This window comes from Paroedura picta, chromosome 1, assembly GCF_049243985.1.
Source record: "Paroedura picta isolate Pp20150507F chromosome 1, Ppicta_v3.0, whole genome shotgun sequence".
NCBI classification, from domain to species: Eukaryota; Metazoa; Chordata; class Lepidosauria; order Squamata; family Gekkonidae; genus Paroedura; species Paroedura picta.
Window position 1 is genome coordinate 70303698 of NC_135369.1, and position 24849 is coordinate 70328546.

The 24849-nt window shown below is 43.9% G+C and overlaps 1 protein-coding gene across 2 annotated transcripts; it reads left to right on the forward strand.

The window, feature by feature from the left end:
• Positions 1–296: 296 nt before the first annotated feature.
• GLO1 (glyoxalase I) lies at positions 297–22606 on the forward strand. Of its 2 annotated transcripts, none has more exons than XM_077342064.1 (6): positions 297–522; positions 1538–1620; positions 11466–11621; positions 19406–19473; positions 20246–20335; positions 21510–22606. In XM_077342064.1, exons 1-6 carry the CDS (start codon positions 442–444, stop codon positions 21596–21598), a joined length of 567 nt encoding a protein of 188 aa, XP_077198179.1. In that variant the 5' UTR covers positions 297–441; the 3' UTR covers positions 21599–22606. The 2 variants fall into 2 exon arrangements, with proteins under 2 accessions (XP_077198179.1, XP_077198189.1); XM_077342074.1 differs by having other exon boundaries at positions 11481–11621.
• Positions 22607–24849: the final 2243 nt, after the last annotated feature.

Consider the following 24849-nt stretch of genomic DNA (forward strand, 5'->3'; position numbering starts at 1 on the left):
CCATTATGTTGCAAGTTATCTTGGCTTGGAATGTTATCTGTAATTCACATACAATAACCTCCACGTGCACTCCTCTCAAAATGCTGGTCGTCCGTCGGCCAAGCAAATGCTATCACCCACACTACATTCAGCTCGTAAATTGAATCTTCATTGCTGAAACTTTTTTTGCCAGCCCTGCCGCCACAGCTTTTCCCTTTAAAATCAACCGAGCGCTGCAATCTGGGAACACAGCCGCCCTTCAGCAGTGCATGACGGGAATTTGAAACGCACGGTATCGGTCCAGAGACTATGTTGCTATTGGCGGAGATGGGGAAAGCCGGCCACCCAAATTTGCATTCCTTGTGTCTATTGGTTGAAGATTTCTTCGCCCGTGTAATCTTTCTTGCGCCGCAATAAAACGCCGCGCTGTGGATGGAAGCGGCTTAGTAGTAACCCTTAAACATGTCCGAGCAGCCCGAGGTTAGCGGCCTTACTGATGAAGCAGCCTTTAGCGCCTGCTCCGACCCCGATCCCAGCACGAAGGTAACACGAAGGAATCTTAACATGAGCAGTGGGTGAAACTGAACAGCGGCGGTGGAAAGCAAGGCAGAAGGAACTGCTGGGGTTTGTTGCGAGCGCGTAGAGCTACCTTAGGCGTCGTCGAGGGTGCCGTGGTCATAGCGTGGGATACGTGGGAGCGCTTCTCGGACCGGGCCAAGCAGGGGAATCGCCTCGGGTATCCCCTTTCACTTGCGTGTTTGCTTTGGCCAAATCTTAACACGATCCCATTAGGTTACAGCGTTATGTAAAGGACCTCTGGATAGCTGTTGAACACTTCATTTCTTTGCGTGGAGGGAGGAAATTAGTTAATACGAAATAAAAGCCTATCATGTCGTTAACGGCAAGGCCCTGCGTTGTATTCTGGGCCAAAGTACCTTCGCTGGGCGTGGCTTCCAGGTGTGTTTAACTATCCAGTATTTGCTATTCCAGTACATGAGGAAAGCAATTCATCTTTCAGTAAAATGATTTGTATACCTTTAAACTTCTCATGGAACTGCCCTCTGTGTTTTTCTAAGCCATTCTGTTCTCACTCCCACCCCATTCTAAGGTAAAATATTTTCCTGCTAGCTCTGGATTGTGATGTGAGTGGTCTAGCAAAAATGGTTTGTAGGATGTATAATGTGTAATAAATGTTTGGTTTTATTATTCCGTATTCTTTCTTGTTTCTGTTTCTAATCGTTCTGAATGCCTAGACAAGTTCAGTAAACATGGGAAACATCATTGTGGAAATGCTACCATCTTTAACAGTAGCCCTTTATAAAATTATAATTCTGACAGTATATTGACATATACTATTGCAATTTACACACATAATATTTGTGTGTTCCATATCTAATCCTGCTTATTTATGAAAAGTTAAGTTACGTAAGATCACATTAATATCATATGGCCTTGATATTATTTGGGCCTTTATTTCAATTACTCTGTGACCCCTCCCCCACATTCTAATGTTGAATTTTTCAAGTACTTCAGAATATAACTAATTATCTCTCTGCAGGATTTTTTGTTACAACAGACAATGATAAGAATAAAGGATCCTAAGAAATCACTGGATTTTTATACTCGAGTTCTTGGCATGACGTAAGTATTAATGGTTTTGCATTAGATTTTTTATGGCATATTCTTCCAAAACTCTTACTTGTTTGTTCCTTAAAAGTACAAGACAAGACACTTAATTACAGGATTTCCTTTCTGTGTGAATTCCACCGCAATCTTATGCAAAGTCACTTCAGAAGCTCAATTAAATCCATAGACTGGAGTAATTTTGAATGGGTCTTTGGTGTTACTGTCACATCCTGCATTTTTCTTACTAGTTAATGGAAGAGAAAGGATGAAAAAATGCTTAAATTTTGCATCCCAATTTGTAGGGACTCAGAAAATTCAAATCATGAGAATAAGAGATATGCCACTTAGATCAGTTGTAGTTTAGTGTTCCTCTTAATATTTTGGACCTAAGGCAGTATCCAGGTGAGGGAAGACTGACATAGAATTATCTCACGATGCTTATGTATGATTAATTCTGTGGGAAGTTATATTGCTGTAACGGACAAGTACTTCTAGCAAGCATATGCCTTTACAGAAAAATGTAAATAGAGAATGCTAGTTCCACATAACTTGCCTGATATCAACAAAGATACCTACTGTTGTAGGCTGACTACTGGGTGTATAAGGATTTGATACAACTATGATATGAACATCATTGGCTCATTTTAATTTCCTTGCTTCTGTAAATTCTGCTCTAAGTACAAGGCAAAAATGATATTTAAGAGTAGTAGTAATTTAAGGAATCTGGAAAGAATGTTGGTGCTCCAGAATGGAGTACCAATTTAGCTCCAATTACTGTTTTATTGTTGCATAAGTTTTGGAGTAAGCTGAGTGTCCTAGTTGTGGCTCATAGATCTGCCTGTGTTTCAAACTGGGCAAATATCTTTGGCCTTTAACTGTGTCCTTTTGAAGTCTAGAGCATAGAACAAACTAATTGGTCTGTTTGTGCTGTTTAGAAGTTCACAGCTTCTTTATGGAGTGTATTCACAAGCACAATAGTCAGTGTGGTATAAGCAGAGAATCTGACTGGGAAGACCATTTATGTTTTCTTCATTTGTTCTCTCTCCCCAATGATAACCCAAAGCAGCCTGCATAGTTCTTTCTTCATCTTATTCTCATAACAAGCCTGTGAGTAAGGCTGAGTGTGTGACTAACCCAAGATCATGCTGTAAGCTTTCACTTCAAATCTGGAGATTCAGATCTGTGAATCATAGACTCTGCTCTGACAATCTGACCAATAGGTAAGATTGGATTCAGATTCCTCCTTAGCTCATTGATTAAACTTGGGGCATTCAGTTTAACCTACCTCACAAGTATGAAACAGAAAGATGCTGAGCCTTTGGATAAGCTTTTTGCATCCATTCAATATTTTGAAATCAATATTTTTTCCCGAGGAAAGAAAAATGTCAGTTGAGGATCCCTCTCCCAACAATTACAAGAGTTGGTTCTTATATGCTGCTTTTCTCCACCCGAAGGAGTCTCAAAGATTTGACTTCCCTTTCCTCTACCCACAACAGACACCCTGTTGGGTAGGTGAGGCTGAGAGAGCTTCATACCTGGCTTGCCAGAATGAGTTGTGCAGATTTTACAGGCCTCTGTTGCACATTTTTTGTGCTATAGCTTGCAACAGGGATGCAAGCCATATTAGATCTTCACCATCCAATGCTTTGTGTAAGATATTACAAACCTGTGGCACTTAGCTCAGCTGAATAGGCTGCAGGACTACAGATTCTTTTCAGAATTTTGGTAAGAGTAAGACATAAAAACTAACTTTGAGTCCCAGTGGCACCTTTAAACCAACTAAGTTCTATTCAAGGTGGAAGCTGTCACATGCATACATTTTGTCAGATGCATCCACCTGAAAGTTTGTACCTTAAATAAAACTTTGTTCGTCTTAAAGGTGCCACAGAACTCAGACTTAATTCTTCTGCTTGAGATCAACTACACACCTGAATCACATACATGAAGCTGGATTTACACGTCAAACTGGTTTACTAAGTATCCTGCATTAGTGACATCAAATAATCAAGTAAAAACACGCAAGACATTTCATGTCATCTCACTCTTGGGAATTAAGAGTATTAATGGAAGCTATGTGGTGGCCACATAGAGCCTCTTGTGGCGCAGGGTGGTAAGGCAGCAGACATGCAGTCTGAAGCTCTGCCCATGAGGCTGGGAGTTCGATCCCAGCAGCCGGCTCAAGGTTGACTCAGCCTTCCATCCTTCCGAGGTCGGTAAAATGAGTACGCAGCTTGCTGGGGGGTAAAACGGTAATGACTGGGGAAGGCACTGGCAAACTACCCTGCATTGAGTCTGCCATGAAAATGCTAGAGGGTGTCACCCCAAGGGTCAGACATGACCCGGTGCTTGCATAGGGGATACCTTTACCTTTTATGTGGTGCCCAGCTAGTCATTTCATAGCATTTGTGGTCATCTCAGGGATGGCAAGGTTAGCACCCATGGTTGTGCCTAATGTTTCTGCTGTGGTTCGAGAGCACAGAAACAAGCTTGATTTCTTGGGATGGTATCTTTGTCTCTGGATTTTTCTCTCTCTTGATTGCTTTGAGTTCAAGCTCACTCAATGGTCCATTTTCAAAGAAAAATGCTTTAAATGTACTAGTGAAAAATTCAGTTACACTGTCTTCTTGCAACTACTTTTCTTCCATTAATTTCTGACCCCATCTCATCCAAGAGTAACGTATTTTCATGTGCACATGTAAAGCAAAGGCTTACACATGAATTTAGCAATTACTAACAATGCCTGTTGTTAGTAATTGACTTCCTTTCCATATTAGCTTTCAGTTTATTGGCCACACCCTTGCTGCTAGCAGGCTTGCTGTGGTTGTTAAGCAACTGTTTCTAGTCTTAAGTTATGACTTTATATGAGCTGTGCCCTCTCACCTCAATACACCTGGGCCAGTTTAACCATAAATTTCTTCTCTTTTCTCTTATTTCTAAATTCTTACCAGAGAATTCTTTAGCAACTGGCCAGTTTAGCAAATCACCTTTTTGACACATAAGCCTCACATAACTTAGAATCAAAGAACGATAGATTTGGAAGGGGCCATACAGGCCACCTAGTTTAACTAATTTTTAAATAGTTTAAAATTATATTCCTGTATTTTATATGTTTGTTGGGAGGGCAGCTTGTTGGGAGGGCAGTATAAAAATCAAATTAATAGGGCAGTATAAAAAATCAAATTAATAATCTACTCCAACTCAGTGCTCAATGCAGGATCAGCCTAAAGTATCCATAAGCTCCCTTCCAGCTGCTGCTTAAAGACTACCAGTGAGGTGGAGCTCATCCCCTCCTTAGGCAGCTGATTCCACTGTTGAACCACTCAATGAAAAAAATTTTCTTGTTATCTAGCCAGTACCATTCTATAGAATCATAGAATCATAGAGTTGGAAGGGGCCATACAGGCCATCTAGTCCAACCCCCTGCTCAACGCAGGATTAGCCCTAAGCATCCTAAAGCATCCAAGAAAAGTGTGTATCCAACCTTTGCTTGAAGACTTCCAGTGAGGGGGCGCTCACCACTTCCTTAGGCAGCCTATTCCACTGCTGAACTACTCTGACTGTGAAAAACTTTTTCCTGATATCTAGCCTATATCGTTGTACTTGAAGTTTAAACCCATTACTGCGTGTCCTCTCCTCTGCAGCCAGCAGAAACAGCATCCTGCCCTCCTCCAAGTGACAACCTTTCAAATACTTAAAGAGGGCTATCATGTCCCCTCTCAACCTCCTTTTCTCCAGGCTGAACATTCCCAAGTCCCTCAACCTATTTTCATAGGGCTTGGTCCCTTGGCCCCAGATCATCTTCGTCGTTCTCCTCTGTACCCTTTCAATTTTATCGATGTCCTTCTTGAAGTGAAGCCTCCAGAACTGCACACAGTACTCCAGGTGTGGTCTGACCAGCGCCGTATACAATGGGACTATGACATCTTGTGATTTTGATGTGATGCCTCTGTTGATACAGCCCAAAATGGCATTTGCCTTTTTTACCGCTGCATCACACTGCCTGCTCATGTTTAGTTTACAATCCACAAGTACCCCAAGGTCTCGTTCACACACAGTGCTACCTAGAAGCGTATCCCCCATCCAGTAGGCATGCTTTTCATTTTTCTGACCCAGATGCAGAACTTTACACTTATCTTTATTAAATTGCATCTTGTTCTCATTTGCCCATTTTTCCATTGTGTTCAGATCTCGTTGAACTCTGTCTCTATCTTCCGGAGTATTTGCCAGTCCTCCCAATTTGGTGTCATCTGCAAACTTGATGAGTAGTCCCTCACCCCCTCATCTAGATCATTAATAAATATGTTAAAAAGTACCGGGCCGAGCACTGAACCCTGAGGTACCCCGCTACTCACCTCTCTCCAGTCTGATGAAACACCTTTGACAACAACTCTTTGAGTGCGGTTCTCTAACCAATTCCCTATCCACCTAACGATCTGAAAATCCAGATTGCAGTCCTTCAACTTATCCATCAGAACATCATGGGGAACCTTGTCAAAAGCTTTACTAAAATCCAAGTAAATGACATCAACCAAATTTCCCCGATCCAGCAAACCTGTTACTTGGTCAAAAAAGGAAACTAGGTTGGTCTGGCAGGACCTGTTGGAGACAAATCCATGCTGACTTCCTTGGATCACCAAATTGTCCTCCAGATGTTTGCAGATCGCTCCCTTTAATATCTGCTCCATTATCTTCCCCACAACAGAGGTCAGACTCACTGGTCTGTAGTTTCCCGGGTCATCCTTCCTCCCTTTTTTGAAGATCGGAATAACGTTTGCTCTTTTCCAGTCCTCCGGGACATCTCCAGTCCTTAAAGAGGTTCCGAAGATGATGGACAAGGGCTGTGCAAGTTCTCTGGAAAGTTCTTTGAGTACTCTCGGGTGCATTTCATCTGGACCAGGGGATTTGAACTCATCCAGTGCAGCTAAATGCCTCTCGACAACCTCTCTATCCATGTTAACCTGCCACCCAGACACTATCCTTTGGCTACAGCCATCTCTAGATGTGCCTAAACACTTTGACCTGTGGGGAAAAACAGATGTAAAATAGGCACTAAGCCTTTCTGCTTTCTCTGCATCTTTCGTTAGAGTTTGTCCATCCGCACCCAACAGCGGGCCTGTTGCCTCCTTTACTTTACATTTGCTCCTCACGTAACTGAAAAATCTTTTCTTGTTACAATGGGCTTCCCTGGCCAATCTTAGCTCACTCTCAGCTTTGGCCTTTCTGATGATTGATCTACAGTGCCTAGTAACCTGTAGGTACTCTTCTTTAGAGCTCTGTCTTTCCCTCCATTTCCTGAACATTTTCCTTTTCTTTCTTAGTTCCTCTTGAAGTTCTCTGTTCATCCAAATAGGCTTCTTAGAGCTCCTGCGATGTTTTTGTATTTCTGGAATAGTCATTGATTGAGCATGCAATAGCTCTTGTTTGAGTAGCACCCACCCTTCACATGCTCCCTTCCCTTCCAGCATTCTCGTCCATGGTATGACACTCATCATGTCTCTGAGTTTATTAAAGTTTGCCCTACGAAAATCCAACATCCGCGTCTGGCTACAAGCTTCCTTGGCTCCCCATCTCAAAAGGAATTCTATGAGGACATGGTCACTTCCCCCTAGGGTCCCCACCTCCTTCACCTCATCCACCAACTCTTGCCTGTTGGTCAGTATTAAGTCCAGTATGGCTGAACCTCTTGTGGGTTCATCTACCATTTGATAAATGAAATTGTCAGCCAGGCAAGTCAGAAACTTGCATGACTGAGGACGCTTCCCAGAGTTTGTTTCCCAGCACACATCTGGGAAATTGAAGTCACCCATGATGACAAGGTCCTGCCGTTTGGATATTTTCTCAAGCTGCTTACAAAGTGCAGCATCCACATCCTCTCGTTGGTCAGGCGGTCGGTAGCAGACACCAACCACCACACTGTTTGTTTTCCCCTCGCTTATTTTCACCCAGATGCTTTCCACTGTAGATATGCTCTCCTTCACTAGAATTTCCTGACAGGTAAGCCCTTTCTTCACATACAGTGCCACTCCTCCACCTCTTCGATCTATTCTGTTTTTCCTGAACAGTTCATATCCATCCACCATTACATTCCAGTTCATATCCATCCACCATTACATTCCAGTTCATATCCATCCACCATTACATTCTACTTGTAGTTTAAAACCATTATTACAGGTCCTATCCTCTGCTGTAAATAAGAACCACTACCTGCCCTCCTCCAAGTGACAACCTTTCAGATATTTAAAGAGAGCAATCATGTCCCTCCTCCAAGTTGAACATTCCCAAGTCTTTCAGCCTTTCCTCATAGGGCTTGGTCCCAAGGCCCCAGATCATCCTTGTTGCTCTCCTCTACACTCTTTCAATTTTGTCCACATAGTTTTCGAAGTGAGGCCTCCAGAACTGCACACAATGCTCCAGATGTGATCAGACTGATGCCGTATACAGCAGGATTTTGATGTGATGCCTCTGATACAGCTCAAGAATGGATTCACCTTCTTTACCACTGCATCATGCTGTCTGCTCATATTTAACTTGCAGTGAAAAAATACCCCAATATCTTGTTCTCACACACTGTCATGCAGTTGCGTATCTTCCATCCAGTACCATAATTCTCAGTTATTGCCATCTCAGGGCAGTGAACAACATGACCAGCGTTGAGTACAATAAAATACATAACAATGAAGTAAAATTAAGTTAGCAGTTAAAATAGCAGTTCATAATTTGAAATCTGTAGATTTACAGCAGCCAGAAACTAGATATCATCAGCTTCAGGGCCCCTCCCTCATTACATAGTTTAGGAGGGAGAAAGTGAGAGGGCCAGTTGTTATCTGCTGGTCTGGCCTCAACCAAATACCTGGCAGAAGAGCTCTGTCTTGCAGGCCTTGCAGAACTCAGTGAGCTCTGATAGGGTCCTAACTTCCTCAGGAAGCACATTCCACCAGGATAGTACTAGGGCCAAGAGGGCTCTAGCCCTGGTCAAGGTCAGGCATACCTCTTTGGGGCTGGGTACCACCAGGTGGTTAGTATTTGCTGAGCATAATATTTGGGGGGGGGCGTATTTGGAGAGATAGTTCCTTAGATACACTGGGCCTGGACCATGTATGGCCTTAAAGGTCATGTATGGCCTTAAAGGCTTCAGCAGTGTTTGGCCACCTTGGTGATCACCGAAGCCCGAGGTGGCCAGTGCTGCAGCGCAGAGAGGAGGGATAGCGGCATGCCAGCTGGCGGCCCTATGCTGGCCCCCCTCTCTGCACTGCTGGCCTCCTATGTGCTGCTTTGGGCTTCAGTGATCACCGAGGCAGCCGAACTGCGCCAAAACGCATACCAACACCTTGAATGGGATTTCGAATTCCACTGGTAGCCAATGTAGCTGGTGGAGGTTCAGCTGGATGTGGGCCTCCAAGGAGTCCTGGTAAGAATTTGGGCTGCTACATTTTGGACCAGCTGTAGTATCCATACCAAGGACAAGGGAAGGCCTGGATAGAGTGAGTTACAGTTAATCTAGCCTAGAGGTGACTGTTGCATAGATCACTGTGGCTAGGTGTTCTGTGTCCAGATAGGGTGCTAGTATTTAAAGTATTTAAAAGGCTGCCATATAGAGGATGGAGCAGAGTTGTTCTCTCTTGCCCCAATAGAAGAAGAAGAGTTGGTTCTTATATGCTGCTTTTCCCTACCCGAAGGAGGCTCAAAGCGGCTTACAGTCGCCTTCCCATTCCTCTCCCCACAACAGACACCCTGTGGGGTGGGTGAGGCTGAGAGAGCCCTGATACCACTGCTCGGTCAGAACAGTTTTATCAGTGCCATGGTGAGCCCAAGGTCACCCAGCTGGTTGCATGTGGGGGAGTGCAGAATCGAACCTGGCATGCCAGATTAGAAGTCCACACTCCTAACCACTACATCAAACTGGCTCCCAAAAGCAGTGGTCCCCAACCCCCAGGCCACGGCCCGGTGCTGGGCCATGAAGGCCTCTGCGCCGGACCGCTGCTCCCTCTTCCCACCCCCCCCCCCCGCAGCGAGAAGCTCACCAGGCCTCGAGCAAATCGGCTGCCGAAGTGGCCGATTAGCCTGCTGCCCGGCAAGCTTCTTGCTTCGGGAAGGGGGAGAAGAGAAGCTTGCCAGGTCACAAGCTAATCGGCCACTTCGGCCTGGAAGGGCGGGGAGAGGGAGCTGCGGCCGCTGGCATGCCAGCAGCGCAAACGCGCGGACATCCGCGCATGCACGTTTGTGCTGGGGCTTCCGCGCGTGCGCATGGCCCCGGGCCACCCTCTCCCCTTATTCAGCAGCGGCGGGCTGCCAGAAGGTTGCCGACTGCTGCACAAAAGGACGGACCAGAACCAGTGGGATGAAATTAATTCAAAAGAAATTCCGTCTAAACTAGTGGTCCCCAACCTGCGGGCTGCAGCCCGGTGGTGGGCCGCGAAGGCCTCGGCGCCAGGTTGGCGCTCCCTCTTCCCGCCCCCCCAAAGCGAGAAGCTCGCCAGGCTGTGAGCAAATCAGCCACCGAAGTGGCCAATTAGCTTGTGGCCCGGCAAGCTTCTTGTTTCGGGAGGGGGGGGACAGAAGCTTGTCGGGCCGCAAGCTAATCGGCCGCTTTAGCGGCCTGGAGGGGCAGAGAGAGGGAGTCGCGGCCGCCAGCATGGGCACAAACGCCGACGGACGACTAGTAGGGGCGTAAACGAGCACGTGTGTCAGTCCATGCATGCATGTTTGCGCTGGGGCTGCCGCACGTGTGCGGGCCCCAGGCCACCCTCTCCCCCCACTTAGAAACAGCGGTCCGCAGCAGCTGGAAGAAGTTCCTGACAGAGCAGTTTCTTAGTGGAACAGGCTCCCTTGGGAGGTGGTGAGTTCTCCATCTTTGGAAATTTCTAAACAGAGGCTGGATAGCCATCTAATGGAGAGACTGATTCTGTGAAGATTCAAGGAGGTGGCAGGTTACAGTGGATGAGCGATAGGGTTGTGAGTGTCCTGCATAGTGCAGGAGGTTGTACTAGATGGCCCAGGAGATCCCTTCCAACTGTATTATTCAATGATTCTATAGTAGCTTTGCTTAGTTTTTTGTGACCCAGATATACAACTGCATGTAATCTAATTGAATTGCATTTTTACAGCCCCTTTCCTTTGTTGCAACCTCTTGGTTAATTTCTTAACCAAATTCTTACTTGGATTTGGTATCCATGAACACCTAATATTCTGTGTGCCCTATAATAAATCTTTAGGCTTTTTGATGTTTTATAACAGTGGTCCCCAACCTTTTTATCACCGGGGACCACTCAATGCTTGACAATTTTACTGAGGCCCGGTGGGGGGGGGTAGTTTACTCCTCTACTCTCAACCACTGCCCTAACGCTCTCTGATCGCTATGGTAATGTTTAAACATCAAAATAAGATACAGATACGCCACAACAATGAACATAAGTAACATTTTATTTTCATGGAAATTTTAACTCATGACAATGACAAATCAATGGGAACCCTGAGCTTGTTTCTCTGCAACGAGATAGTCCCATCTGGGAGTGATGGGAAACAATGACACCCGAAGTGTGTTGTAAAGGGCCGGGGGGTGGGGGGGAGAAGGCGTCCTTTGCGGCCCACCTCCAATTAATTGACGGACCACATGTGGTCCGCCGCCCACAGGTTGGGGATCGCTATTTTATGATTTTAATATCTGTACACTTCTTAAATAAGTACAATATTTTCTCCCTCACTGAAAAGCAAATAGTGCAAGTACTGCTTTTCTGTCTTTGCTCTCCATTACAGCAGAACAGTTATGAATGTTCAGAATTTGATATAAGACTGCAATGTCACATCTTTTAATGTATGTGGTGCTGCCCTATTGCTTTGTCCAACATGGCTTTATATATCAGTTGGTTGTTTTCTAGACTACTCCAGAAGTTTGACTTCCCTGCTATGAAATTCTCTCTCTACTTCCTGGCTTATGAAGATAAAAATGATATTCCAAAAGATGCTAAAGAGAAAACAGCTTGGACTTTTTCTAGAAAGGCCACAGTGGAACTCACACAGTGAGTGTTAAATTGCTTTGTCTACATATCTTCTCTTTTAACAGATGAATTCTGTGTATTGTTGGCTATCTTGATCTCTCCCCCGTCGGGACTTAATTATAGTTATGTTTTGTTTAATATACAAGTCTCTTGAGAACAGAGTACCTTGAGTAACTACAGCAATGTCTTGAAACACACTGCATCAGGGATGGTAGCTTTCAAAGAAGACAACTTTTGAGACGTCATAAGCTCTTGTAATTTTAAAAATAGGGGGTGGGAGAGTCTGTTGCCAGTTGTAATTTTCTGTATTTGGAGGATATCATCAGTTGGGCATTAAAGGGAGGGGGGAATTGTTGAGTACTTGAAATGTACATCCCAGGAATGGAATAGTCTTCTTGGAAAGATTAAGCTCTACAGTAAGAAGAAATATGAAAGAATATCACTAAAGATAATACTCATTATATGGGCTGTGCTTTTGAATTTCATATGCTTGTCACTTGCTATTAAAAATAAAATGTTCATTCCAGCATATGTTTCAAGTCATAACAAAGTGCCTTTTGGTTTTTGTCAGTGTGTCACCATATGTTACTAGTATGAAAACTAAAGTCTACCCAGAACGTTTGGACTGTAATGATAGTTCTTGACAACTGCTAAGAATAAATCTAAAACATTCCTGCCATCTAATACTTTATATATATTTATATATATACTTTATAAATTATATGTAGCATAGTGTGAACATGAGGAAAAGGTAGCTGTGGGCTATGGCAAGAGCTTCACAACAAATGAACAAAGTTCCACCTGTAATTTACACTTACCTCTTAAACGCTTACCTTAAATACATAGTATCTTTTGTCATTGAAATAATAATAATAACTAGGAAAAAAGCCCATTGTATAAAAAATAGAATCATAGAATCATAGAGTTGGAAGGGGCCATACAGGCCATCTAGTCCAACCCCCTGCTCTACGCGGGATTAGCCCTAAGCATCCTAAAGCATCCAAGAAAAGTGTGTATCCAACCTTTGCTTGAAGACTGCCAGTGAGGGGGAGCTCACCACCTCCTTAGGCAGCCTATTCCACTGCTGAACTACTCTGACTGTGAAAAATGTTTTCCTGATATCTAGCCTATATCGTTGTACTTAAAGTTTAAACCCATTACTGTGTGTCCTCTCCTCTGCAGCCAACAGAAACTCCAAGTGACAACCTTTCAAATACTTAGAGGGCTATCATGTCCCCTCTCAACCTCCTTTTCTCCAGGCTGAACATTCCCAAGTCCCTCAACCTATCTTCATAGGGCTTGGTCCCTTGGCCCCAGATCATCCTCGTCGCTCTGTACCCTTTCAATGTTATCTACGTCCTTGAAGTGAGGCCTCCAGAACTGCACACAGTACTCCAAGTGTGGTCTGACCAGTGCCGTATACAATGGGACTATGACATCTTGTGATTTTGATGTGATGCCTCTGTTGATACAGCCCAAAATGGCATTTGCCTTTTTTACCGCTGCATCACACTGCCTGCTCATGTTTAGTTTACAATCCACAAGTACCCCAAGGTCTCGTTCACACACAGTGTTACCTAGAAGCGTATCCCCCATCCAGTAGGCATGCTTTTCATTTTTCTGACCCAGATGCATAACTTTACACTTATCTTTATTAAATTGCATCTTGTTCTCATTTGCCCATTTTTCCATTGTGTTCAGATCTCGTTGAACTCTGTCTCTATCTTCCGGAGTATTTGCCAGTCCTCCCAGTTTGGTGTCATCTGCAAACTTGATGAGTAGTCCCTCCACCCCCTCATCTAGATCATTAATAAATATGTTAAAAAGTACCGGGCCAAGCACCGAGCCCTGAGGTACCCCGCTACTCACCTCTCTCCAGTCTGATGAAATACCATGGACAACAACTCTTTGAGTGCGGTTCTCTAACCAATTCCCTATCCACCTGACTATCTGAAAATCCAGACTGCAGTCCTTCAATTTATCCATTAGATAATACAATGGGCGTTAGCAGGCGGGGGCAGAGCGAGGGATGGGCGAGGGCAGCGTGAGGGAAGGAAGCGTACCTGAAAGAGGAGGCATTTTCGAGGGCGGGCGGCGGCGGCGCAGCGTCCTTGTCTCTGCGGCGGCGTGGGAACGGAATGGAGAAGGGAGGCCGTGGCTCCCTGGCGGCCTGGTGCTGTGCGTGGCGGCGGCGGCTCCTCGACAGGTTCTTATTGTCGGCGGCCATTTTTGAGTTCGAGCGGGCCAGTGCGGGGCCCTCGAGGCGGCAGGCAGCGTAGCTCGCGGTAGCTCCCTTAGCGCCTCCCGATGCGTCAGGCCGCCTGCAAGGCAGCAACCGCGAGCTGCGGGCAGCACAGTTCGCGGTAGCTCCCTTTGCTGGCGGCCTGACGTGTCGGAGGCGCTTCGCGGTTGCTCCCTTGCCGGCGGCCTGACGCGTTGGAGGCGCTTCGCGACTCCCAATGCATCAGGCCGCCGGCAAGGGAGCAACTGCGAGCCGCGCTGTGCACGGCTCGCAATTGCTGCTTTGGCGGCAGTGGGCCAATTGGAGGGCCCAATCGGCAGGTGCTTTGCGCCTGCCGATTGGGCCCTCCGATTGTCAGTCCGGAGGAGGGGCCAATCGGCACCCTTCCTCATCCTGGACACAGCCCGCCCTAACTCCTCCCACCCAGCCCTTACGGCATTATTTAGTCTGCGGCGCCCATGGCGCCGCAGGCGGTGTTAAGATTAATATATTTGTTACTTGCCTCTCCCCAGAGGCTTGAGGTGAGTTACAGCAGATAAAAACCCTAGTAAAAACCCATACAATAAAATCTAAATAGTATTTGAGGCTTATTTCTTGTGTTGATATAAAGGAGTGTGTGTGTGTGTTGGGGGTTGGTTAGGGACTGTTTAATACAGGACAGCAATGTCTGAAATTCTGCTGGGTTTTTGTTTTCCTGACTTTGGGAGTGAAGGGTAGGTAGTACAGTTTCAGTTCTATCCTATTCTGACCCAAAACAAGAACCAATGGTAGGGATATGGTTAATAGTGAAACCTTGGCTTTGGTGCACAAGCTGTATATAGAATCAGAAGAGTCAGAAAGAGTAAGGTTTCAGACTAGCCAGCCATCTTAGTAACATGCAGGCCTGGTCTGCTCATGCAACAGAATAATGTGGTAGAATTCTGAGTGGGCTATACCACGTCATACTGTAGGTAGAATGTAATTTCAGTGTTACAGTAGATTACGCCATCGCTGTTGCCATTACTGTAAATTATCGGTTTTTATTGTCATTTTATGGTTTTAGGTGAGGTGAGTTACAGCAGATAAAAACCCTAGTAAAAACCCATACAATAAAATCTAAATAGTATTTGAGGCTTATTTCTTGTGTTGATATAAACACAAGATCAAGGATCGCTGCCTTGTTGTGGCAAGGGGGCTTGCGTAGTTCAGTGAAGCTATGAGCTATATCGTGCAGGGCCACCCAAGACGGACAGGTCATAGCTGAGAGCTCTGACAAAAGGTGATCCACTGGAGAAGGAAATGGCAAACCACTCCAGTATCTTTGCCATGAAAACTCTATGGACAGTTCCAATAGGCATAACGATATGACGCCGGAAGATGAGCCCCTCAGGTCGGAAGGTGTCCAATGTGCTACTGGGGATGAGCAGACGGCTAGTACGAGTAGCGCCAGAATGAATGAAGCGACTGGGCCAAAGCCGAAAGGACGCTCAGTTGTGGAAGTAACTGGTGGCGAAAAGACAGTCCGATGCTGTAAAGATTTTTATTCCATAGGAACCTGGAACGTCAGATCCATGAATCAAGGTAAGCTGGACGTCGTCAAACAAGAAATGACAAGACTGAACATCGACATTTTAGGAATCAGTGAATTAAAATGGACAGGAATGGGTGAATTTAATTCAGATGACCATCAGGTATACTACTGTGGACAAGAATCTCGCAGAAGAAATGGAGTAGCCTTCATAATCAATAAGAGAGTAGGAAAAGCAGTCTTGGGATACAATCCCCAAAATGACAGAATGATCTCAGTTCGAATCCAAGGCAAACAATTCAACATCACAGTGATCCAGGTCTATGCCCCAACCACTGCTGCTGAAGAGGATGAAGTTGATCAGTTCTATGAAGCCCTACAACACCTTCTAGAGGCAACGCCAAAAAATGATGTGCTTATCATCATGGGGGATTGGAATGCTAAAGTAGGAAGCCAAAAGATAACCGGGATAACAGGCAGGTTTGGCCTTGGAGTACAAAATGAAGCAGGGCACAGGCTGGTAGAATTTTGTCAAGAGAATACAATGGTCATAGCAAACACTCTTTTCCAACAACCCAAGAGACGACTCTACACATGGACATCACCAGACGGTCAACACAGAAATCAGATTGACTATGTGCTCTGCAGCCAAAGATGGAAAAGTTCTATCCAGTCAATAAAAACAAGACCAGGAGCTGATTGTGGTTCAGATCATGAGCTTCTTGTTGCAAAATTTAGGCTTAAATTGAAGAAAGTAGGGAAAAGCACTAGGCCACTCAGGTATGAACTAAATCATATCCCCGACGAATACACAGTAGAGGTGACAAATAGATTTAAGGAATTAGATCTGATAGACAGAGTGCCTGAAGAACTATGGACGGAGGTTCGCAACATTGTACAAGAGGTAGCAACTAAAACCATCCCAAAGAAAAAGAAATGCAAGAAATCAAAATGGCTGTCTGAGGAAGCTTTACAAATAGCTAAGGAGAGAAGGGAAGTGAAAGGCAAGGGAGAAAGAGAAAGATACACCCAACTGAATGCAGAATTCCAGAGAAAAGCTAGAAGAGATAAGAATGCCTTCTTAAATGAACAGTGCAAACAAATAGAAGAAAACAATAGAATGGGGAGGACCAGAGATCTGTTCAAGAAAATTGGAGATATGAAGAGAACGTTTCATGCAAAGTTGGGTATGATAAGGGGCCAAAATGGTAGGGACCTCACAGAAGCAGAAGAGATTAAACAAAGGTGGCAAAATTATACAGAACAACTATACAAGAGTGAGCTTAACATCCCTGATGACCACAGTGGGGTAGTTACTGACCTGGAGCCAGACATCCTGGAATGTGAAGTCAAATGGGCCTTAGGAAGTCTGAGCAACAATAAAGCTAGTGGTGGTGACAGCATTCCAGTTGAACTATTCAAAATCTTAAAGGACGATGCAGTAAAAGTGCTACACTCAATATGCCAGCAAATTTGGAAAACTCAACAATGGCCACAGGATTGGAAAAGGTCAGTTTACATTCCAATCCCAAAGAAGGGCAATGCCAAAGAATGTTCAAACTACCGCACCATTGCACTAATTTCTCATGCTAGCAAAGTTATGCTCAAAATCCTACAAGCTAGGCTCCAGCAATATGTGGACCGAGAACTTCCAGAAGTACAGGCAGGATTTCGAAGAGGCAGAGGAACTAGAGATCAAATTGCCAACATACGCTGGATCATGGAGAAAGCTAGGGAGTACCAGAAGAACGTCTACTTCTGCTTCATTGACTATGCTAAAGCCTTTGATTGTGTGGAGCACAACAAATTGTGGCAAGTTCTTAAAGAGATGGGAATACCAGAGCATCTTATTTGTCTCTTGAGAAATTTATATGTAGGTCAAGAAGCAACAGTGAGAACTGAACATGGAATCACTGACTGGTTCAAAATTGAGAAAGGAGTTCGGCAAGGCTGTATACTGTCGCCTTGCCTATTTAACTTGTATGCAGAGCACATCATGAGAAATGCGGGATTAGAGGAGTCACAAATTGGGATCAAGATTGCAGGGAGAAATATCAACAACCTCAGATATGCAGATGATACCACTCTAATGGCAGAAAGTGAAGAGGAACTAAAGAGCCTGTTGATGCGGGTGAAGGAGGAGAGTGCAAAAGTTGGCTTGAAACTCAACATCAAGAAAACAAAGATCATGGCATCCGGCCCTCTCAATTCCTGGCAAATAGATGGGGAAGAAATGGAGATAGTGACAGATTTTATTTTCCTGGGCTCCAAGATCACTGCAGATGGGGACTGCAGCAAAGAAATTAAAAGACGCTTGCTCCTGGGGAGGAAAGCTATGGCAATTCTAGACAGCATCCTAAAAAGCAGAGACATCACCCTACCAACAAAAGTGCGTTTAGTCAAGGCTATGGTCTTCCCAGTTGCAATGTATGGCTGTGAGAGTTGGACGATAAGGAAGGCCGAGCGTCAAAGAACTGAGGCTTTTGAACTCTGGTGCTGGAGAAGACTCTTGCGAGTCCCTTGGACTGCAAGGCGAACAAACCGGTCAGTCCTAGAGGAGATCAACCCTGACTGCTCTTTAGAAGGCCAGATCCTGAAGATGAAACTCAAATACTTTGGCCACCTCATGAGAAGGAAGAACTCCCTGGAGAAGAGCCTAATGCTGGGAGCGATTGAGGGCAAAAGAAGAAGGGGACGACAGAGAATAAGGTGGCTGGATGGAGTCACTGAAGCAGTAGGTGCAAACTTAAATGGACTCCGGGGAATGGTAGAGGACAGGAAGGCCTGGAGGATCATTGTCCATGGGGTCGCGATGGGTTGGACACGACTTCGCACATAACAACAACAAATGGTTTTAGGGGACGGGGTTATGTAAGCCGCCTCGAACCTTTGGGGGGGGGGCGGGGTGTAAACATAAATATAATAATAATACATTATATAAAATGTCCCTGCAATTAAATAAAGCTCCCAAGAGTGAAAGATTCTGTTCCGGTGCTGTTCCACGCTTACATTATCCAGCTGGTGGGTCCTATATTTAAGAGTACATCAGAGATCAGATTTTGATTAAAAGGAGGAAAAGAAAGGTATTGTGGCATCAAAATATCTCAACAGGGGTTTTAGATTCAGTTATGGAGCTTAGGTTTACAAATAGAAAAAAGTACATAAAAGGTTAGTTTACTGGCACTTAGTAAACCAGACAGCTTGACTAACTGGCATACCAAGGGACCATCCTGAGTAACTCATCCTCCCAGCCCTGAATTTTTGGTTCTTGGAAAATCCTAGGGTATGTGCATATGTAGGGTCAAAAGAGCACCAGGTATAATATAGGGTAGCGATCCCCAACTTGTGGGCTGCAGACCACATGTGGTCCGTCAACTAATTGGATGTGGGCCGTGAAGGACGCCTTCTCTCCCCCCCGGCCCTTTACTTCATCCCCCCCCCCCGGGCCCTTTACAACATACTTCAGGTGTCATTGTCTCCCATCACTCCCAGAAGAGACTATCTCGTTGCAAAGAAACAAGCTCAGGGTTCCCATTGATTTGTTGTTGTCATGAGTTAAAATTTCCATGAAAATAAAATGTTCCTTATGTTCATTGTTGTGGCGTGTCTGTATCTTATTTTGAAGGGATGTTTAAACATTACCATAGTGATCAGAGAGTTTTAGGGCAGTGGTTGAGAGTAGAGGAGTAAGCTACCCCGCCACACCGGGCCTCAGTAAAATTGTCAAGCGTTGAGTGGTCCCCGGTGATAAAAAGGTTGGGGACCACTGATATAGGGGATCATCTGTAGGAGGAGGAAACTAACAAAAATTGCTTCCACAGCAGAAATACATTTGCTGTAGTAGGAATGAACTCTAGGGTTCAACCTGCTCATCCTCATTAAGCTAAAAATTCTTTTGACTTCTTCTGTGCTCTAGAATATTTTTTTCATCTTTTTGTTCTTCCCCTCATTAAATATTTGTGCTTTTGAAAGGTAAAGAGTCTTTGATTCATTTGAAGCTGTATTAATCAACATGCTCTTTCTTTTGCTTCCATTTCTTTCTTTTTCTTCTCTCAGTAACTGGGGCACAGAAAATGATGAGAACCAGACCTACCACAATGGCAATTCAGACCCAAGAGGATTTGGTATGTTATAAACGAAGTCAGTGTTACAATCACAATTTTTCTTTTCAGAGTTGTCTGCAAATCTTGAATACCAATCAATTTCAGTATTACCAAAAACATAAACTAAAAAATTAAGTCAATTATAAGATGGGAGAGACTTGTCTTGATTGCAAAAAGGATCTAGGGCAGTGGTTCTCAACCTGGGGGTTGGGGCCACTTTGGGGGTCGAATGACCCTTTCACAGGGATTGTGGCAAGGTGAGCAGCTTGGCCTTGGGGGCCATCACCGCCACTGTTGCCACTCCTGCAGATGGAAAAGAGTGAGATCGGTATGGTGGGACAAGAGGCAGAACTCAACTGAGAAACCCTGGAAAAAAAACAATTTATATACTGTCATGAACAATGGATCTTCATGCCATTGGTCAGCTTCGGTTTAACATCAGATAAATCTCCTTGAGTGTGAACTTAATTGTCATCATTAGTTAAGAAGGGTTTTTCCAGGGGAAGGACCATGTAAAAATCACTAGAAAGATCTTGTGTTACCCAGCCTCTTGCAATATTCATAATTCCCCATTACTCGCTTTGAGGGCTCCATTTTAGGTAGCATGGGGACTAGTATATAAGGTTTTTGTTCATGAAAAAGTTAGTTCATAATTTCTCCTTGAGATCCCACAGAAAATATAGTGTTAAATTTTCTGGATAAATTGTGTTTTTCAGTGCTACAAATTGATTTGTGAAAGAAAACTTGAGTCTCAGATTTGGTGTTCACACCATTGTCATTTGTTGCTGCTCAGGTCACATTGGAATTGCTGTCCCTGATGTAAATGCAGCTTGTAAAAGATTTGAAGAGCTGGGAGTAAAATTTGTCAAAAAACCAGATGATGGTAAGTTTTTGCCATAGATCAGTAGTTTTGAACCGCCAAGGGGTGTGTCTGTGTATGTGTGTGTATAAGAGTAAAATTTTGAGTAATCCTGACAGTGAAGTGTTTTTAGGAAGTATACAGAGTTAGTTAGAGGCTTCTGCCCAGCAAGGTTTCTGACTGGCTGTGCAGATTTTTTTTTTAATGTTGCTTTGGCAGCAGCTGTCGACAAAACATACGGATATGTACTTATTTATTTCTGTATTCATATACCGCTGCTTTCCATTTGGAATCACGGTGGTTCACAGCAAAATAATAAAAACCAGTATGTCCCCATTGAAATTAACATTAGCACTAAGCATTAAAAGATGGCGATACAGAGTTCTAACCCCCCACCTTCTCCCTCTGTCCAACTATAAAGGGCCAGAGCTCTTGCTCATTGGGAGCAAGGGTCCAGATATACCAATGCGGAGGGATCCACTGATGAAAACTCTGGGACTCACCATGGCCTCAACCATATGCCTGGTGGAAGAGCTCTGTCTTACAGGCCCTGCAGAAATCTGACAATTCTGACAGGGCCCGTAGCTCTGAGTTACTGCAATTAAGCTGTGGCAATCATTCTGTAGCTGACTTCAGATGTTGTGTCAGCCATTTTCCTGCTGCAGCCACAATGCCACGTCACAATTCCAAATGTGCCCACGGGCTCAAAGCTAGGAGATCTCTACCATAGGTCTTTGAACGCAACAGGAGGTTGTATGTACCCAACAATGCTGTGTGCTCTCCCTATGGAAAATGATTTTAGAATCAATTGGGAAATTGAACCTGCCTTCAGAAAGCCTAAGATGTTGCAGAATCCTCCCTTCATCTATGTATCATGTAGAACAAAATAATATATGTGAAGGTACCTGGCTGGTGATGGTTTTAAGGTATCATGGTTCCCAGAATTCAATTTTTCATGTTTCTGATTCTTGAGACAAGTAAATACAATGCAGTTGCAGACATTTAACATTTCTGAATATGATTTAGGTTTGCAGGCTACTTGCAGCAGGTTGGTTTTCTTAGAATTGATAGCAATATTGAATCTTCCACTTGAAATTGGCTGCCATTTTTACAGAAATCTGTGAAAGATGCTCAACATTGAGAAGCTTGATGGTGGGTAGTAAGTCTTGAATTCTAACAATATCTCTATCTTTTATAGGTAAAATGAAAGGACTGGCTTTTATCCAGGATCCTGATGGCTACTGGATAGAAATTCTGAATCCTAATCACATGGTGACTCTTACCTAAGCTGGCAATATTGCACAGTGACCCACCAAGAGAGACTGAAAATATACAGTAAATGTGCTGTTTTGGGGCATGTACTGTTGTGAGGCATGTACTAGATTTAAGAGAAATTTAGAGTCACTGAAGCCCGTATGATACAATCAATGAGGGCCACCGCCTTTTTTTTTTTTTTTTTTTTTTGCTTGGGCTTGTTTGGCTTTTCCTGAAGATGTATTAGCATAGCTGGAGAGTGTCAATACCTTCAGGAAGTGCTATCATTTGCAAAAATCGTGTTCGTAATTCCCTTTTTAGGATTTGCTGAATTTGGGGTTTTTTATAGTCATACTGCCTTTCATAGTCTAATAATTAGGCAGGAAAATTATACATTTGGACATGCTGAAAAGTCAACATAGCAAACTTAAATTTCTGAAGACATAATAGAATGCATAATTGTTCCTTTTTCCTCTGATGGGGATAGAGCTCCATTTTAACTCATTGGAATTTCTTCAGATCTCAATGTGACAATAAACTTCTCTTGTAACACGTTGCATGTACTTCAATTTTTATGGAAGTGGTAAGCTTGAGTACAGAATATGTAAACTGCAGTTAAAGATGAACAAGGATGATCATGATCTCTTTGTATACATGTGGTATAAGTATTAATTGCAACCAGTCTTTTATGGAATGATTGGATAGAAAATTATATTATGCAGAGTTTTTTATGTTGATATAATTAAATATAGCAATCTGGTGTAATCTAGATCAAGGCATTTAAAATACTAGCATAACTCTTTTACCTGACTCTTTAAAACAACAGTTGAATTCTGGATTGTTAGAACTCAGGTTTGTAAGCCTGATCTGTAAGCCAGTTAGTGGTGTTTGGTGATTAATTTATATTGACCTATTACACTGTGCAACACATTTTGCCAAGAAGCCTTAACAAAGTTTTCTTAGTTGATACCCTGTTAGCAGCATTTTAGATCTTGTTTTGAAATGCACAGTGGCATCAAATAAAGTATTTAATTCCAAGCATTCATGACATTCTTTTGCCAAAACATAGCTAAAAATGTGAATGAGGAACCAAAGGTTGGGTGGGATGCCAGCAATCCCACTCTAAATGCTGGAATTACCACTCTCTTATTCTTCCAACAATGACCAGATGCTATGCTTATGGCAGCAATGAACAAGTGCTGAAGTGTGCTGTGATCAGCAAGAATGGCTGGTTTGATCCAAGTCAACTCGGCTGCTTCCCGCATGCTTAGGTTAAGGGTCTTCATCATGGTACCTGTGGGTGCAATGGAACCTGCCAAGTAGTTTAAGGAAGTGCAGGGTCAACTGGTTTGGACTTTTTGAGTTGGTATTTATTGTATAATGCTGACAATCGCTTTCTGTAAAGCACTTTAGCTCACACTACGTATTTCTGGGAAACGTGGTTGAGTGGGCAGCCACAGATCAAATATAAGCATTTCTAAAGGAATAATCAGTTCTGGACTTATTCCAGTCCAGCTTCTGGCATGGCCATGAGGTTGAAATGGCTTTGGTTGTCCTCAAGGATGATCTCCAAAGGCAGCTAGACCAATGCGAATCTGTGCTGTTCATGTTGCTAGATCTCATGGTAGCATTTGTCACGGTCAAGTCACAAGGTTTTGGCACACCTCCTTGCCTTTGTGGAGATATGGGGTCAGCTGACGTCCGGTTTAAACCGTTTTTATTGCATTTTATTGTTATGAACCTCCCTGAGCCCAGGGAGGGGCAGTATAAAAAAATCTAACAAATTAAAATAGCAGAGTGGTATTCCAAATAGTGTGTGTGACTTGCTTCTGACTAAATACTAAAGTATCTATCATGTTTACAGTATTTAACTGGAACTTCTTAACACCTTGTCTAATATGATACTGTATCTAATATGATACATCCTGTCCCCTCTGGCTTGAATTCTTCCTTGTTCCCTTTTATTCCTAGTAGGGAGTGATTGATACTACTCAAAACTTGTAGATTAGAGCAGAGAGGAGAAAAATAGAAAGGGACTTCTGAAGTCATCAAAACATTCAATGTATGTTTAGAATTCAGGTGAAAGTACATAATACTTTCATAACTTTTTGGAAATGATTGATGTTTCTATCAAAATTTGGCCAGAATATCTTTGTGTATGCATCATGTAGGCAGCGAACTCTCTCCAGCCCTTCAGCACAAACTGTCATTGTTATAAGAGGGAGTGCATGTTGAAAATGACTGGGCTTGTGAGAGGACAACTCCTCTAAACAAAACAAACCAAGAAAAGCACTTTTTTCTTTCCCTGAGGTATTAGATGCCTACAAAATGAAGACACTTCCAAACGAGGCTTTCATAAATAGCTCAATATATATGCAAAAAAGTCTTATCAGAGCTATGCATAACTTTGCTCCCTGAAACTTTGATTGGCTCAGCCTCCCACAGCAGCCATTTTGTAGTTGTGTCCACCACCTTCTTTCAAAAACCTAACGGTACCTATTGACTCAAAAGGATTAAGGACCTCTAGCTTAAATCAACAAGGCATAACTAACAAAAGGAACTAAAGGCATGCAGGATTTGTGGCCAGGCAGACAGAATGGTGGAACTTCATTCCAAAGGAGCATTTTTAAAGTATTAACCAGAAGTGATCATAACTTGCTATGTCCAGGAAATAATCAAGGCCATTTCTGCACAATGGCCAAAATGGCAGGACACTTCCCACCTGCAGTAGCATATTTAATCATGCAATTCCCCCCTCTACACATTGCACTCTCCCTGCCATGTTTTCCCCTCCCAACAAGCTCCGCAAGCAGCAAATGCAGGATGGAAACCAGAGGAGGCCACGGCAAAGATGGCAGATTCCCTGCATCATTGCAAAAAGCATAATTTTCTTAGGCATGCCTACCTCTGTGCAACCTTCCCATCTTCGGTCCACAGACCCCCATCCTGTCCGCTGCTCTTTCCCCGCTGCGCTGCCAGTCCATGTCAGTCCTGGAAGGGGGGGGGGGCTGCAGAAAGACCCCAGCAGGGGGAGTGCTCAGCCCTCAGCCCATTCCCTCCAGCAAGTCCAAGCTGCTTGAGCTGCATGGCTTGGGCTTGCTGGAGGGAAGGGGCTGAGAGCCAGTATTACTTGCAAAAGGATCTAGGGGTCTTAGGAAACTGTACACTGAACATGAGTCAGCAGTGTGATGTGGTATTAAAATGGCAAATATGATTTGGGGCTGCATCAACTGGTGTACAGTTTCCAGATCATGTGAAGTGATAGTATCAATTTACTCTGCTCA